Source organism: Halichoerus grypus, chromosome 9 (assembly GCF_964656455.1).
Source record: "Halichoerus grypus chromosome 9, mHalGry1.hap1.1, whole genome shotgun sequence".
Taxonomy (NCBI): domain Eukaryota; kingdom Metazoa; phylum Chordata; class Mammalia; order Carnivora; family Phocidae; genus Halichoerus; species Halichoerus grypus.
In genome coordinates this window covers 106,279,576-106,294,292 of record NC_135720.1, presented here as the reverse complement: position 1 = coordinate 106,294,292, position 14,717 = coordinate 106,279,576, and the positions used below count along the sequence as shown (strand labels likewise).

Below are 14,717 nucleotides of genomic sequence, written 5' to 3'. Positions count from 1 at the left end.
ACTTGTCCGTCTCTATCTACAGACTCTTTTCAATCTAGCTTCCTTCCATATTTCTTGATTGCAGGAATTCTTATCCTGCTCACATACTGCTGTTCCCTTTAGTTCCACTTTTAACTGTGAGAGTAGAAAAGTTGTAAAGGTAGCTATTTTTAGTCATTGTAGAATTTGTAGTTTATCTTAAGTATGTGGCTGAATAATTTAATATGTGAAAATGGTGTGTGTGTGTGTGTGTAAGAGATTGTGGAGAATTGATATAATTTCTTCCTTAAATGTTTAGTAGAGTTCCTCAGTGAAACCATATGGATTTGATACTTTCTTTTTTGGAAGGTCATTAATTACTGATTCAATTTCTTTAATGGATACAGGTTAGTTCTAGTTATATGTTTCTCCTTCTAGGAGTTTTGCTAGTTCGTGTTTTTGAAGAAATTGTTACATTTCATCTAAGTTATCAAATTTGTGGGCATAGAGCTAGTCCTAGTATTCCTTTATCATCCTTTTAAAGTCCATGGGATCAGGAGTAATAATCCTCTTTCTTTGCTGAATGCATTTTTTTTTCATTGTTCTGAGCATTGTCACATTTTCTTGCTGCTAGAGCCTAGCATTCCAACAGTCTTATGGAAGTTGTGGAGATTTAAGATAACTTAGACATCTAAATGTCAGTAATGCAACAAATAGAACAGCAAAGAAGTACTTAGTATGAAACTTGTTCAGGCCCTGTTTTGTTTCCATAAGTGCTTTGAGCATACTGAACCTGTTGATAATTGATGGGAGCAGGTGACAGCATGGTGTTGTGGGAAAGTATTCAGCTGGGATGCAGGAATGTTGGTCCTGTTTACAGCTCAGCTGCTGGTCTTTGCTGCCTTTAAAAATCTGGTCGTATGTTGGAGGCCAATGTTGATAGTTACATAGAAATGAGAGTTATACTCGTTTCTGCCTAGGTCTTTACTGCTCTCAGACCTCAGTGAACATTTTTGAGCATTCTGCTGACTGTGTTTGATAAAGCTTGGCCTAAATGCTTATAATCTAATTGAAGAGCTTACTAAGTAAACACACAAAACAGTTCAAGAACAACTTGGAGTGTGTACTAATGGAGTTGGAGTGGCAGATGTCAAGTGCAGGTCGTCAGAATGAGACTCATGATGCAGGTCTTCTTGGATACGAAAGCCTCAAGCCAGGCTTGACCAAGTGGCCGCACCTATTGATAAGATTGTAAAAAGCATTCTCTGTGTAGACAACAACATAAACAGTACACTTAATTCTTAGTTAACAGAATTAAGCAAGTTTGAGCTATGTAAGAGCCCTTTGCAATTAGGAACTAGAGAGGCTTTGATCTTACGCTGGAAGTTATAGGGAACTTAAATCTGAGGTCAGGATAAGCATGGACCACGAATCCCAGGACTAGTCTCTCTGTTCACTTGCCAGAAGGATCTCTCCTGCTATACTTTAAATGGGAACAAACTCCACAGCCCAGTGAAATATGACCCTTAAAGTGGGCATAACATACGTAAATTGTTTGATAATTATAGAACTGCTTTTGCCGTGTTTGTATATCTGACATTTACTTATATAAAATGTCATCAGTGTGTATTAGTAAATGTAATTAGGAATTTAGCTCTAAGTGTACCTTTGACACAGAGGTTCATGAAAATATCAATTCAAAAAGCTTCATTTATAGATGCAATTCATTTTTTATCTTAATTTGTAATGGGATAGGTTCTCAAAGAGAAAGAGTAGTTAGATACAAAGTTGAGTGAATATTTAGGACTTTTTTTCTAAATGATCTGCAGTTGTTGAAATGCCTTTTTGTTTGTTCTCCTATGCAGGTTTACATGTATTATTAAGCAAAAGTGAAGTCGCATATAAATTTCCAGAGCTCCTTCCTCTAGTAAGTAATCCTAACATTTAAAAGTAAATGCCTAGGGGCGCCTGGGTGGCTCAGTCGTTAAGCGCCTGCCTTGATCAGGTCATGATCCCAGGGTCCTGGGATCGAGCCCTACATCGGGCTCCCTGCTCAGCGGGAAGCCTGCTTCTCCCTGTCCCACTCCCCCTCCTGTGTTCCCTCTCTCACTGTGTCTCTCTCTGTCAAATAAATAAATAAAATCTTTTTAAAAAAATAAATTAAAAGTAAATGCCTAGGGGCACCTGGGTGGCTCAGTCAGTTGAGCGTCTGCCTTCAGCTCGAGTCATGATCTCTGAGTCCTGGGATCGAGCCCTGCATCGGGCTCCCCGCTCAGCTGGGAGCCTGCTTCTCCCACTTCTCTCTGCTTCTCCCACTTCTCTCTGCTTCTCCTCTCTCTCGCTATCTCTGTCACTATCTCTGTCTCTCTCTCAAATAAATAAAATATTAAAAAAAAAAGTAAATGCATATTTATTATGTTCCATGTACTTGAAATCACTTTGAAACAAACTTTATTAATCAGGGTTCTGCAGAAAAACAGAACCAACAGAAGATTGTGTGCACATGCATGTGCACATGGGTATGTAAAGTATGGAGAGAGAAAAAGAGAAAAAATTGATTTATTGTAAGGAATTGGCTTATGCAGTTATGGGGTCTGGCAAGTCTGCAATATGCCTGCATGGTAGTCCAGCAGGCTGGAGACCCAAGGAAGAGTTGATATTGTAGTCTGAGGTCCAGAGGCATTCTGGAAACAGAATTTCTTCATCCCTGGTTGGGGGGACCTCAGTGTTTCTTTTAAGGCCTTGAACTAATAGGATGAAGTCCACCTACATTACAGAGAGTAATGTGCTTAACTCAGAGTGTACTGATTTAAATGCTAATCACATCTACAAAATACTTTTCACAGCAACATGTGGACTGGCGTTAATCAAAAACTGGGTACCATGGCCTAGCCAAGTTAACACAAAATTGACCATCACATAAACATACTTTAACTACTGTTTGATACAGTTTCCATCCCTATCACCCTTCTTTATAGAGTTGAGATTTTTATGGATTTTTTTTTTTTTTTTTTTTATACAGAGTGAACTTAGCCCACCCATGTTGATAGAACACCCTCTTAGATGCCTTGTTTTATGTGCCCAAGTACATGCAGGCATGTGGAGAAGAAATGGGTTCTCTCTAGTAAACCAGGTAAGTGTTTTTTAGTTTATGAAGACTTTTCATTCCATCTCTTCCTTTGGCTTCTGTGAAGGTTGTAATTTTCAATGTACTTAAGTCATGGAAAGTTGAGTTATCTATATTAAAATTGTTCAAGAAGATTAATGTTAAACCAAAAAGTTTCTTAGAACTTTTATTCATACTTTGTCAAGAAACAATATCAAAAGTAGAAATGAACTTAATTTTCTTGATTTTTAACTTGAGATCATTTTTAGAACAGTTTTACAAAACATAATAAAAATCCAGATTTCATCTATTTAAATAAAATTGTGGAAAAGTTGAAAGTTCTCTTAGAAACTGATGGTTGCCGGAGGGTAAGGGGTAGGGGGATGGGTAAAGTGGGTGAAGCATAGTGGGAGGTACAAGTTTCCGATTATGGAATGAGTAAGTCACGAAGATGAAAGGCACAGCATAGGGAATATAGTCAATGTTAAACAGTGTTAAATGTTAAACAGTGTTAAATGGTGACAGATGGGAGTTACACTTGTGGTGAGCAGAACATAACATATAGACTTGTCCAATCACTATGTTGTACACCTGAAACTAATGGAACATTGTGTGTCAACTATACTTCAATCAAAAAAAAGTTCTATTACTATAGCTCTGAAATTGAGGTTTTATTTTTAGACCTTATCAGGGCTTGGTATAGGTTTTGGTTTTGTTTTGTTTTCATTTTTCATAGCCATAAACCTTACAGCAAAGTAGCTTTGTTGGGGAAACCCAGAAAGTTGGCTGCAAAATGTGTACTATAGCATGAACACTGAAATCTGGAAATTTCTAATTAATTAATCTCTGCTAATATAGTATTAACTGTTGAGAGAACTACATTGTGTGTGTGTGTGTACACGTGTGTACACATGCATTCGTGCATGTGCACCCATGTTCACACTTGCATCAAACCCATGTGCTCTTGGGGATTGGGGAAAGGAGGGAGCTGCACAAATAAAAACCTATTTACCAATATAATTAATTTTTTTTTAGATTTATTACTACCATAATGTGAAATGCAGACGTGAAATGTTTGACAAGGATATAGTAATGCTTCAGGTAATGAATTAAAAGCATTAAACTTACAGGTTGTAGGTAACGTTTTTCTTCTTGTCATTTCCACAGAACCCAGTCACTTATGATTACTCCCAAATCTCTAACTCTAGCCTAGCCCTGTCTACTGAGCTCCAAACTCATATGGCTAGCAGCCTATAGAACATTTCCATCTAGATTTCCTGGACACATCTCAGATTTAACATATTCAAACTAACTCTTCTTATTCCCTCCATACCTTCCTCCTGTCTTGGGTTTCCTACCTTGGTGTATTGTTTAACAATCTATACAGTTGTATAGTTGGGTCAGAAAGCTGAAAGCCATCCTTTTTTCATTGTCCTCTGGTTAAAGACCCAAACCCCTTAAACTGATTTCCAAGGCTTATGAAACTTAACTATGTTAAAATTCCCTGAATTGCCATGCTCTCTCTTAAGTCTTAAATTCTGCACATTTATTTCTTTTGCTCCCTAGTTTGCCTACCCCACCCCCTTCCTTTTCTGTTCACCTTGTAACTTGTTTTCCTGTATGTCTTAGTGTTTAGTGTCCCTTTCTCTGGAAAGCCTTCCCTGACACACAAAAATGTAGCTAAGTATCCCATTTGGGAAGGCCCATAGCGTGGTACTCATCCCCACCATAGCATTCATAGCTCTGGATCATGGTTGCCTATTTACTTTTTGTCCCTCCACTAAACCATGGCAACTATATCTTAGTCCCTTTTTGTCCATTGTGCATAGCACAATGTTTATCACATAGTGGTTTTTCCATATTATTGCTGAATGGATTTAAAAATGATAGAAAAGGTTATGAAATGTATATTTCAAAAATGATTGGCTCAAAATAAAATCCAAGTTGATTTAGAATTTATATAAATGGAATTAAAGGAGAATTAAAACTAATATTTAAAAGCTGTTGTTTCAGTTAGTATAGTTTTTATCACCAAAAATTAATTTGAGAGTTCTTGATAAGAGCTTAATATTAGGTAAATAAAAAGTACTAGAAGCTTAATTGCCATAGCACATTTCTCTCAGAGTCCATACACTACTAGACAGTGATAAGAGAGCCCTGAGATAAAATTTCAGAGCTGAATTCATAGGGTTGCAGTCAATTCAGAGAATTAAAAGGCAAGAGAACATGTTATTCTGATATGTAGGGTAAGGGGGGTTTTTTGTTTTGTCTATGCTTTATTTTTTTTACCAGCTTAGATTCTTGTCCACACTTGTAGCTTCCACAGGTAGGGAATTGACTAAGTGGGTTTTCATCTTTTATAGGGATTGGTGAATAAGTAAGCTCTTTTCACTTAATTCAACCCAAAATATCTTTCACTAATTGTTTAGTAGCCCTTTTGACCTCTCTCTTTTCCTTTATCTCAAACATTAAAAAAAAAAAAAAAGACAGGTGTCTCCATGATGGATCCAAATCATTTCCTGATGATAATGCTCAGCCGCTTTGAACTTTATCAGATTTTCAGTACTCCAGACTATGGAAAAAGATTTAGCTCTGAGATTACCCATAAGGTAAGAGCATGTTTAAAAGACCATAATACATCATTAAAGAAGTATCTTTCTTTTTTTTTGGATATGTTAATCATCTGAGATAATACAGTGTTTGTATTTGTATCCCTGAACTTTCTCTCCGCTCCACTTGTTACAGGATGTAGTTCAGCAAAACAACACTCTAATAGAAGAAATGCTCTACCTCATTATAATGCTTGTTGGTAGGTATGGATTGTTTGTGACATTTATCAATTACATTGGCTTTTGTGATAACAAATAGTTGTGAATTTCTAAGCTATGTTTCTTTTGTTTAAGCAGTTCTTCAGCTTCAGGGGAAGATTAGAGCATCCGTCTCTTTCTCCCTTCTGGTTACTGTAGCACTGAGAGTGATAGTGCTATGGTGCTTTAGAACAAGAGAGTACAAGTTCTGAAGCAGAATAATCTGAAAGGCTCTTTGGGGAGAAAAAAGTAGGACAGAAGAGTTTAGCAAGTAAGAATAGGATATTTAGGAGCTATTTACTGTTACTTTATATCTTAGGTATGTTTCTTTCTGTGCTTTTGTGTTGGCAGAACTGTCATCTTGGTTTTATATATGATTAAAAAAAATAAGTTAATAGAGACCTGTGGCTAGTAGATGCAGATTTCTTCTCTTATTTCCTGTATTTTCAGTCCTGTCACCTCCATCTTTCCTATTCTTTTATTCTTTACCTTCTCTACCTCCTCTGCTATTTTTGACTCTGTAGTCCATAGAGCAGAGAATCCTGGCTACTGTCAGGAGGTGATACTAACGAAGGTCTCCGAAGGTGAGATTTTATTTGCCACTAGGTAGAAGGTGAAAGGAAGCCTCTCCCTCCCTGCTACCATGTGGCAGATAGCATGAAAGCAGTTTCCTAGTCCTCTGGTTACAACTACTGCTCTACCAGTTTTTGACTACGTCCAGTCCCTTCCTGCCTTCTGATCCCACTCTTTCAAAATAGTATCCAGAGTTTTCTCTCTCTGCTACCCAAAGCCTGCACTCACCTGTTGTGTCTGAGCCTCAGAAGTGTGGTTAGGAGCTGCTCTCACCCTAGTTTGCTGCCAAACCAATTATTTACTTTCCTACTGCACAGAAAGAAAAATATATTGTGTTGCTTAAGTATTGTGATTATGTTAAATGTGTGTATATGTACTTCTGCATTGACAGGAGAGAGATTCAGTCCTGGAGTTGGACAGGTAAATGCTACAGATGAAATTAAGCGAGAGATTATCCATCAATTAAGCATCAAACCTATGGCTCATAGTGAATTGGTGAAGTCTTTACCTGAAGATGTAAGTACCTACATCTTACAAAAGAAATTATGGAAATTCTCCCCTTCCTGTCAGGCTAGTATGTTTAGATTTACTTCTGTATACCTTTTTCACGGTGGTAAAGACCACAATTCTAGGACACCTATAATACCTAGTCACTCTTATTAGACGTAATTAGAGGGGCACATGGCTGGCTCAGTCAGTAGAGCATGAGACTCTTTGATCTTATGTGGGTTCAAGCCCCACACTGGACGTAGAGGTTACTTTAATTTTTTTTTTTTTTTAATGCTGGGGGAAAAAAAAGAATACTAGTGATTGGGAATAGAAAGCAGCATAGAAGTAGAATCTTTCACAGTGAATTCTTAGAAGAGAGAAGGATATTGAATAAAAGTAAACCTGGGCAACTGGATGGCTCAGTTGGTTAAGCGACTGCCTTCGGCTCAGGTCATGATCCTGGAGTCCCAGGATCGAGTCCCACATCAGGCTCCCTGCTCAGCGGGGAGTTTGCTTCTCCCTCTGACCCTCCCCCCTCTCATGCTCTCTCTCTCTCTCATTCTCTCTCTCAAATAAATCATCTTTAAAAAATAAATAAATAAAAGTAAACCTGATCTTGGGGCACCTGGGTGGCTCAGTCGTTAAGTGTCTGCCTTCAGCTCGGGTCATGATCCCAGGATTCTGGGATCGAGCCCTACATCGGGCTCCCTGCTCAGCGGGAAGCCTGCTTCTCCCTCTCCCACTCCCCCTGCTTGTGTTCCCTCTCTCACTGTGTCTCTCTCTGTCAAATAAATAAAATCTTTAAAAAAAGAAGTAAACCTGATCTTGAAAACTGAATTTATGTATTCAGTAGACAGGGCTTATTGAGTCCTTACTACAAAGTTGCCATGGGTGGAGATAATGCTTTAAAACTTAATATATTGGAGAAGGAAGTGAGAAACATCTGCTCATCTGTGTTGAGGATACGAAAGCTTTTCAGAGCTTTTTCCTTCTGAAGCATCCAAAAACTCTCCCTTAGGGAGCCATCTCTTTCATTTTAGTGAATGTAAAGTAATGTTCACATTGGCATTCATAGGCTAATTGTTAACTGTTTCTGGTCCCAGGATCTCAAGTTCCCTGGCCACCTATTTTTCAGCCACAGGGCTTTTCAGATAGATACCAAATACTTGTAGTTAGGAGAGATCCTTATTTCCTTGAGGCTTTGCAAAATGTTTCCCCAGATTTGAAACATAGATCAAAACTTTCAACCTTAATGTTCATTCTTCTGGGATTTAAACCTGGATTTGTTGCATAGTAATACTTCCTTTAAACTTTATATTATGAAAAGTTTCAAATATCTATGGAAATAGAAAACATAGTGTAACAGAACCCATCACCAGTTTCAACCAGTCTTGTTTTATCTATACCCCAACCACAAATCTCTGCCCCCCCACTGGATTATTTTGTTAAGAATACCAGGTTTACCCACAGATGACACATGATCTCTACCACCGAACCAAAAACCACAAAATGAGTTTGCCACAGGGGAGGAAAAAAAAACCAAAACTTCCAAGGCCCTGCTTTTTTTCTTAAAAGTACCTTAAAAAGGAAATTTTTGTTTCTATTTTTTATTTACATTTTATATTTTTTTTGTACACATTGGTGGTGGTCAGCCATTTTAATGATCTCGGATGACCAAACCGGCCTTCAGAGCATTCTCTGTCCTACTTCTGACTTTACTTGTGATGTGACCATGTTCATTATCATTTCAAAGGAGAAAAAAAAAATCTTGTTTAAAAAAAAAAAGTCTTATTCCAAGCATTCTGGTAACTTTTTTTGTGTATGTGCTTAGCTATAATATAAGTAGTTGGTTTATATGAGATGGTTAAGGCCAGAGATGAAAGATTTTTTTTTTTTCCTTTTTTATATGAAGTTGCTGGGGAGTTTTTTGACCTGTTTGATATATATGTGAAGTAATGTTGTGCAACAGTAAGCCAGCATTTTATTTTGCTGAGTTGTTATAACCAAAAAACCAGAATACGAGGCTTACCATTTCATCTATAAATAGAACTGTATATATGTTAAAACAGTGGTTCTCAACCAGAGACAATTTTGCACCCCGGAGACATTTGGCAGTGTCACTGCTCGGGGCAGGCTTGTGTAGTACTCCTGGCATCCAGTGAGCAGAGGCCAGAGATGCAGCTGACCATCCCACAATGCATAGCCCAGACTCCCCACAACAAAGATTTATCTGATCCAGCAGATAAGTGCCAAGGTTGAGAAACTGGTCTAAAAGGACTTTTAGAAAAACCTATCTATCCGTATGCCATAATAAAAGAACAATAATTAATAATTTCTTAATATCACTAAATATCTAGTCAGGATAAAAATTACTTGTACTTTTTAATACAGGAAATGAATCCTGAGTTGTTAGATGAGGAAGCAATTACCGTTTCACTTAGACTTTAGAATAAAGAAGAATATAATTTGGGGGTGGGAGGAGAGGCAGAGGGAAAGAGAGAATCTCAAGCAAGCTCCATGTCCAGCACAGAGCCCAACACGGGGCTTGATCCCAGGACCCTGATATCATACCCTGAGCCGAAATAAAGAGTCAGACACTTAACTGAGCCACCCTGGCGCCCCAAGAAGATTATAATCTAAAACAGCATTTTAAAGTACACCTTGTACAAAGTGATGGCAACTATATTTACCAAACATCTTTGACCAGAGAATTCTTTAATCAGAATACCTGTTAACATCTTTTTATGAATGGGATATGATTTAGGAAATGCTGTTTTACTAAAAATATATAAGGAATCAGTGTAACTTTCATAAAAATAGTATAAATATCTTACATAAATTTTGTTTAAATGTTGTTGTTATGTGTACTTTGTGTTTTTAACTTAATTCCTTTTGAAAGCTGTCACCTTGAATCCATATGGTAGTGACTTGTTTTTAATCATATGAGTCTGAATGCATGTTAGCTTACAAAATAAGTTTCCCTGGTTGTATATTAATAACTATGTTTACTGTGGAATCCTCATCTGTAAAAATTGGGATAATAGTATATCTGCTTCATAGGGTTGCCGTGTAAGGCCTAAGGAGAGAAAAGCACAATGTTCAAAGTGCTAGCAGATACTGTTAACATGAAACACACTTACTTGTTTCTCGTACTGTTAGGAGAACAAGGAGACTGGCATGGAAAGTGTAATTGAAGCAGTTGCCCATTTCAAGTGAGTTTACTTCCTGTTCAATTTTTTTACATATTAATTTTTCTTAGTGTTTCCTTTGATGGAACTGAGAATGAAATCGTTGCTTTCAGAGAATGACAGACATTTTCAGATACATAGTTCTGTACTAGATTTCTGTCATTTCACTCTTCTGATACAGCTCTGCACTCAGCAACCTAAATTGGTTTATGAGAATTTTCACTGTGCTCAGAACCGGTGTTCCTGATAGTTTCATACAATTGACATTAAACTGAGCAGGTGACGTAAGTCAATGCATTGAGTTTTCCCAAAACTGCTTTCTTTGTTTCCATCTGAATGTGCCTCCTAAGTTGTGAGATGGCTTCTCAGTACTGCCTTCACTCTCTAGTGGCCAGTGTGTTGCCCAGTAGGTAAACTAGTTGATCCCCCTGAGCCTGTTGAGGCAGTTCCTCAATCCTGCTTTTTCCTTGCTCCCACCCCAATAGTAATGTCCTTGTTTTTGTTGATTATAAAGATACAGTGCATGCTTTTAGAGAAAATACAGGAAAAAATATATATATATAATTCCCTAAGCCTTAAAATTGTACCTGCTTTTTCCACTTGGTAGAACTTATCAGAGACATCTTTATATGTCAAAATTTAGAAATTATTACCACTTTTCATGATGTTCAACTGTGTGGAGGTGTCATAATGTGTGTAACCTATTCCCTGTTGTTAGACTTTGAATCATCACAATTACCATCACATTCACCTGTCCAGTTAGGATAAATTCCAAGTGGATGCGTCAGATAAGATGATACATGTAGAGCGTTGAATGTAGATTACCAAATTAACCCACAGAAAATAGTACCAGTTTACGTTCATCAGCAGTAAATGAGAGCTCGGCTTTTTTATTCTGTTATCTAAGACTGTCTTATAAATGAGGGTATGACTTTAGTAATAATATTTTAAGGACTTTTTTTCCATAGAAAACCTGGATTAACAGGACGAGGCATGTACGAACTGAAACCAGAGTGTGCCAAAGATTTCAATTTGTATTTCTATCACTTTTCAAGGGCAGAGCAGTCCAAGGTAAATGGGAAAATAAAAAGTATACTGGGGAAGAGCTGTGTTTGTTTGTTGATTTGGTTTGTTTTTCCTAAACAACTTTTACTGCTTTTCAGAGATTGAAAAAGGATGCTTTTTATTGTAGGAAATTTGAAAAAATATAAAAAGGTGTAATGAAGAAAGTATAGATTACCTAAAATATCACCACCTAACATTTTTGGGTTCCCCCCCCGCCATGTATGCTACATACATACATAAGATCTATATAATTACATACATAAACCTTACATATATGATTGTATTTTATTGGCTTTTGAAGACAAATTGTCAACCTGTATAATAATCAGTTAAACTATTTTATACTCATTTCAGAGTTGCTACTACTTAACATTATGCTTTTCCATACTAATTTATGGAATTTTCCTCATGATTCTTGGCTAAGTTTTGTCTTCTAGCAGTCTACTTTTTTTTTTTTTTTTTAAGATTTACTTATTATTTGAGAGAGAGGTAGACTGCACATACACGTGGGAGGGAGGGGAAAAGGGAGAGGGAGAGAATCTCAAGCAGACTCCCCACTGAGCACAGAGCCTGACATGGGGCTCAATCTCATGATCCTGAGATCATGACCTGAGCTGAAATCAAGAGCCTGTGACACTTAACCAACTGAGCCACCCAGGTGCTCCAGCAGTCTACCCTTCAAATACTTTTTCATAAATGGCATTAATTAAACTTAAACATGAAGCTTTGTTTAGATGCATGTCATAGAGCTTAAGCCTAAATAACATTTTGGTTTGGTTTGTACATGTTTCCCCTGCATTTTAAAATAAGAAAGAACTCCTTGGGGCTTGGTGGGGGTGAGTAGTGGGGGAAAAAAATAACCTTGATGTATCATTTGGAGGCTGGGGGGAGGCACTATAAAACTAAGGGTAAATATATTCTAAAATCAGAAGATAATATGACAAAGATTAACTTAGTGTTTTGGATATTAGGTTGTTGTATATTACTAATTCCCTGTCCAAATTTCTTTTTTATTAGGCAGAGGAAGCTCAACGGAAATTGAAAAGACAAAACAGGGAAGATACAGGTATTTTTAATCTTTCTAAAAATCTCTTGTCTCTTCTACTTGTTAAATGCTGTTTTCTATTGACTATGATGATTATCCTTGGTGAAGTGGAAGATTTAAATGTATGCTTTCCCAGTGAACATTCAAAAGACTAAAAATATGCAAATATAGAAATAGGCTGTACTGAGTCACCTCTGGGTTAATGGATTTATCTCAGATCCTAGGACATTTCTAGGGAAAAGAAAGACTTTCCTTTGTACTGCTGCTATTAGTGTAGCTGTTTTTATGCATTTGACTTTGAGAAGGTAAAATATAGCTTTAAGATATGTGTTAATGAATATTCTTTGAGTGAAGACTATCAAAAGATAGGGTTTTTTTGTGTTTTTTTTTTTAAGCATGTTCTACAAGAGAAACCAGTAATAACCTTATTTTCAGCACTTCCACCTCCAGTTTTGCCTCCATTCTGCCCTCTATTTGCAAGTCTGGTAAACATTTTGCAGTCAGATGTGATGTTGTGCATCATGAGGACAGTCCTGCAGTGGGCTGTAGAACATAACGGATATGCCTGGTCTGAGTCCATGCTGCAAAGGGTAGGTTTGAAAACATTTATTATTTATATTTTAGTGCCTTTTTAGTAAAAGCCAAAATATTCTTGTCAATATCTATACATAAACAACTTAGCACAAAATGTAGTGTTAGCTTAATTTGAAATGTAATATTGTTACTGCTTTCGTGTCTGACAATGAAAATGATAGCCGGGCAGATGTTTTTTAATACCACTTGGTTGTGATTACCTTGGTTTTGTTGGCCAGTCTTCCTCTCATTGATTGTTCATAATATGTCTCTGTTTATGTAGTACTCTGATATTTGTATAATGTGTTATCTTTAACATGTTTTTTTATTTAATCCCCTCAAAAAACCTGTGGGTTCATCAGTGTCTATATTTTACAATTGAAGAAATTGAAACTCAGAGACTAGCTAATTAAGTGGCATGTCTAGAACCTTGTTTGTATTTTAGTTTATAGCTTTGATGTGAGTTATTCTTGAACTGTTTATTTCATTGAATTCACACAACACCCGTTTGGGTAGATACAACTTTTTCCATTATATAGATGAGGAAGTCAGGTTTCAGTGAGATTCAATTAACTTGCCCATGTTACTCAACTAGTAAGTAACATAATAGTAATTATTCAGTTAATAGAATTAGCCTACTCTGTGCCTTAATCTGTGGTAGGTACTTTTACATACATACAATATTTGCAATTCTCAAAACTCTAAAGGGAAGCTATTTTTTTCCATTTTAAAGATGAAATTGGGCTCAGACAGATTGCCTGAAGGCATGTCAGCTTGAAAGCTGTGAAGCCAGGATGCAAATGAAAGCAAGCATTCCCTGAAACAAATAATACATTATATGTTAATTAAAAAAAAAAAAAGAAAGAAGGCATTCTTCCAGAGCCTTCTTCCAAAGCTATTTTTCTTTCCATTGTCTTAGCAGGCTCAAGTGTCTCATTGGCTAAGATATGTGTACACTTACACCCCCCTCCCATTTATAAACAGACACTTAAAATGTAAAAGCATGGATCTGTGGTTTACTAGAGACTATCAGTATTATGTGAGCAAAAGATCTGTGGGAAATGATGGAGAAAAAAAGGAGTGAACAGCATTTACCTTTTGTGTGTACATTTGTTTCGTGTCCTTCAAGCTAACTTAGTTCATCCAAGTCTCTGACAGCCACAGTAGCTCTTTATGTGGGGAAACATACAGACAACACACAGGTATCTCCTTCCAGAATTTGGGGAGCAGGATAAGGGCAATAAAAATGCAAATAAAAATCATTTTATATTTCCTTAGAAGTAAGGAATTTTTTGTGAGATATAAGGAATAACTGTAAACATCTTCATAAATTATGTGGCATTAGAGATGAAAGATACATACTGAGATGATTAAGATTTTTAATCCTTAGAGAAATTTAACTAGAGAGTATTATAGACTAGATCATTACATGATAGATGCTTTCAGCTCTAATTATTTGGCCACCGATTCTTAGGAGATTTTTTTTAAAGACTGTAGTGTAGGGATGTATATGAACTTATCCTAAGAATATGCAGTTGAATTTTCTTTGTAGCTGACATGGAAATTTTTATTTCCTTACTGAGAATTTTTTATTAGAAAATGAAATTTAGAGTTTGAACTTAATAAAAATTAGTACTTCAAATTGTTTTTTCTTGCACTTTTTAGTGGTTTGCTTTATCTTTTTTCAATGGTGAATTCTTTTTTGTGTTTGCTTATAAAAATATGTACTTGATTTTTGATTTACTAAAAGTTATAAAACATCTTATCCAAGGTGTTACATTTAATTGGAATGGCACTACAAGAAGAAAAACAGCATTTAGACAGTGTCACAGAAGAGCATGTAGTAACATTTACCTTCACTCAGAAGATATCAAGTATGTATACACTTTTTACTAAATTAATTCAAGATACTA

At 36.5% G+C, this 14,717-nt stretch overlaps 1 protein-coding gene across 15 annotated transcripts in view; it reads left to right on the top strand.

The window, feature by feature from the left end:
- Positions 1–14,717, top strand: part of UBR2 (ubiquitin protein ligase E3 component n-recognin 2) — a 116,099-nt gene that overhangs the window by 69,234 nt on the left and 32,148 nt on the right. For 11 of the 15 annotated variants that reach the window (XM_078055312.1, XM_036101638.2, XM_036101623.2 and 8 more), the window contains 11 exons: positions 1,824–1,885; positions 2,981–3,091; positions 4,100–4,165; positions 5,551–5,673; positions 5,810–5,873; positions 6,836–6,960; positions 10,093–10,145; positions 11,090–11,192; positions 12,204–12,252; positions 12,667–12,821; positions 14,576–14,678. In XM_078055312.1, the coding sequence (XP_077911438.1) occupies positions 1,824–1,885; positions 2,981–3,091; positions 4,100–4,165; positions 5,551–5,673; positions 5,810–5,873; positions 6,836–6,960; positions 10,093–10,145; positions 11,090–11,192; positions 12,204–12,252; positions 12,667–12,821; positions 14,576–14,678 (1,014 nt within the window). Of the gene's footprint in view, positions 1–1,823; positions 1,886–2,980; positions 3,092–4,099; positions 4,166–5,550; positions 5,674–5,809; positions 5,874–6,835; positions 6,961–10,092; positions 10,146–11,089; positions 11,193–12,203; positions 12,253–12,626; positions 12,822–14,575; positions 14,679–14,717 lie in introns of those variants that run through there. The other 4 variants (XM_078055317.1, XM_078055318.1, XM_078055319.1 and 1 more) reach the window with 4 other exon arrangements.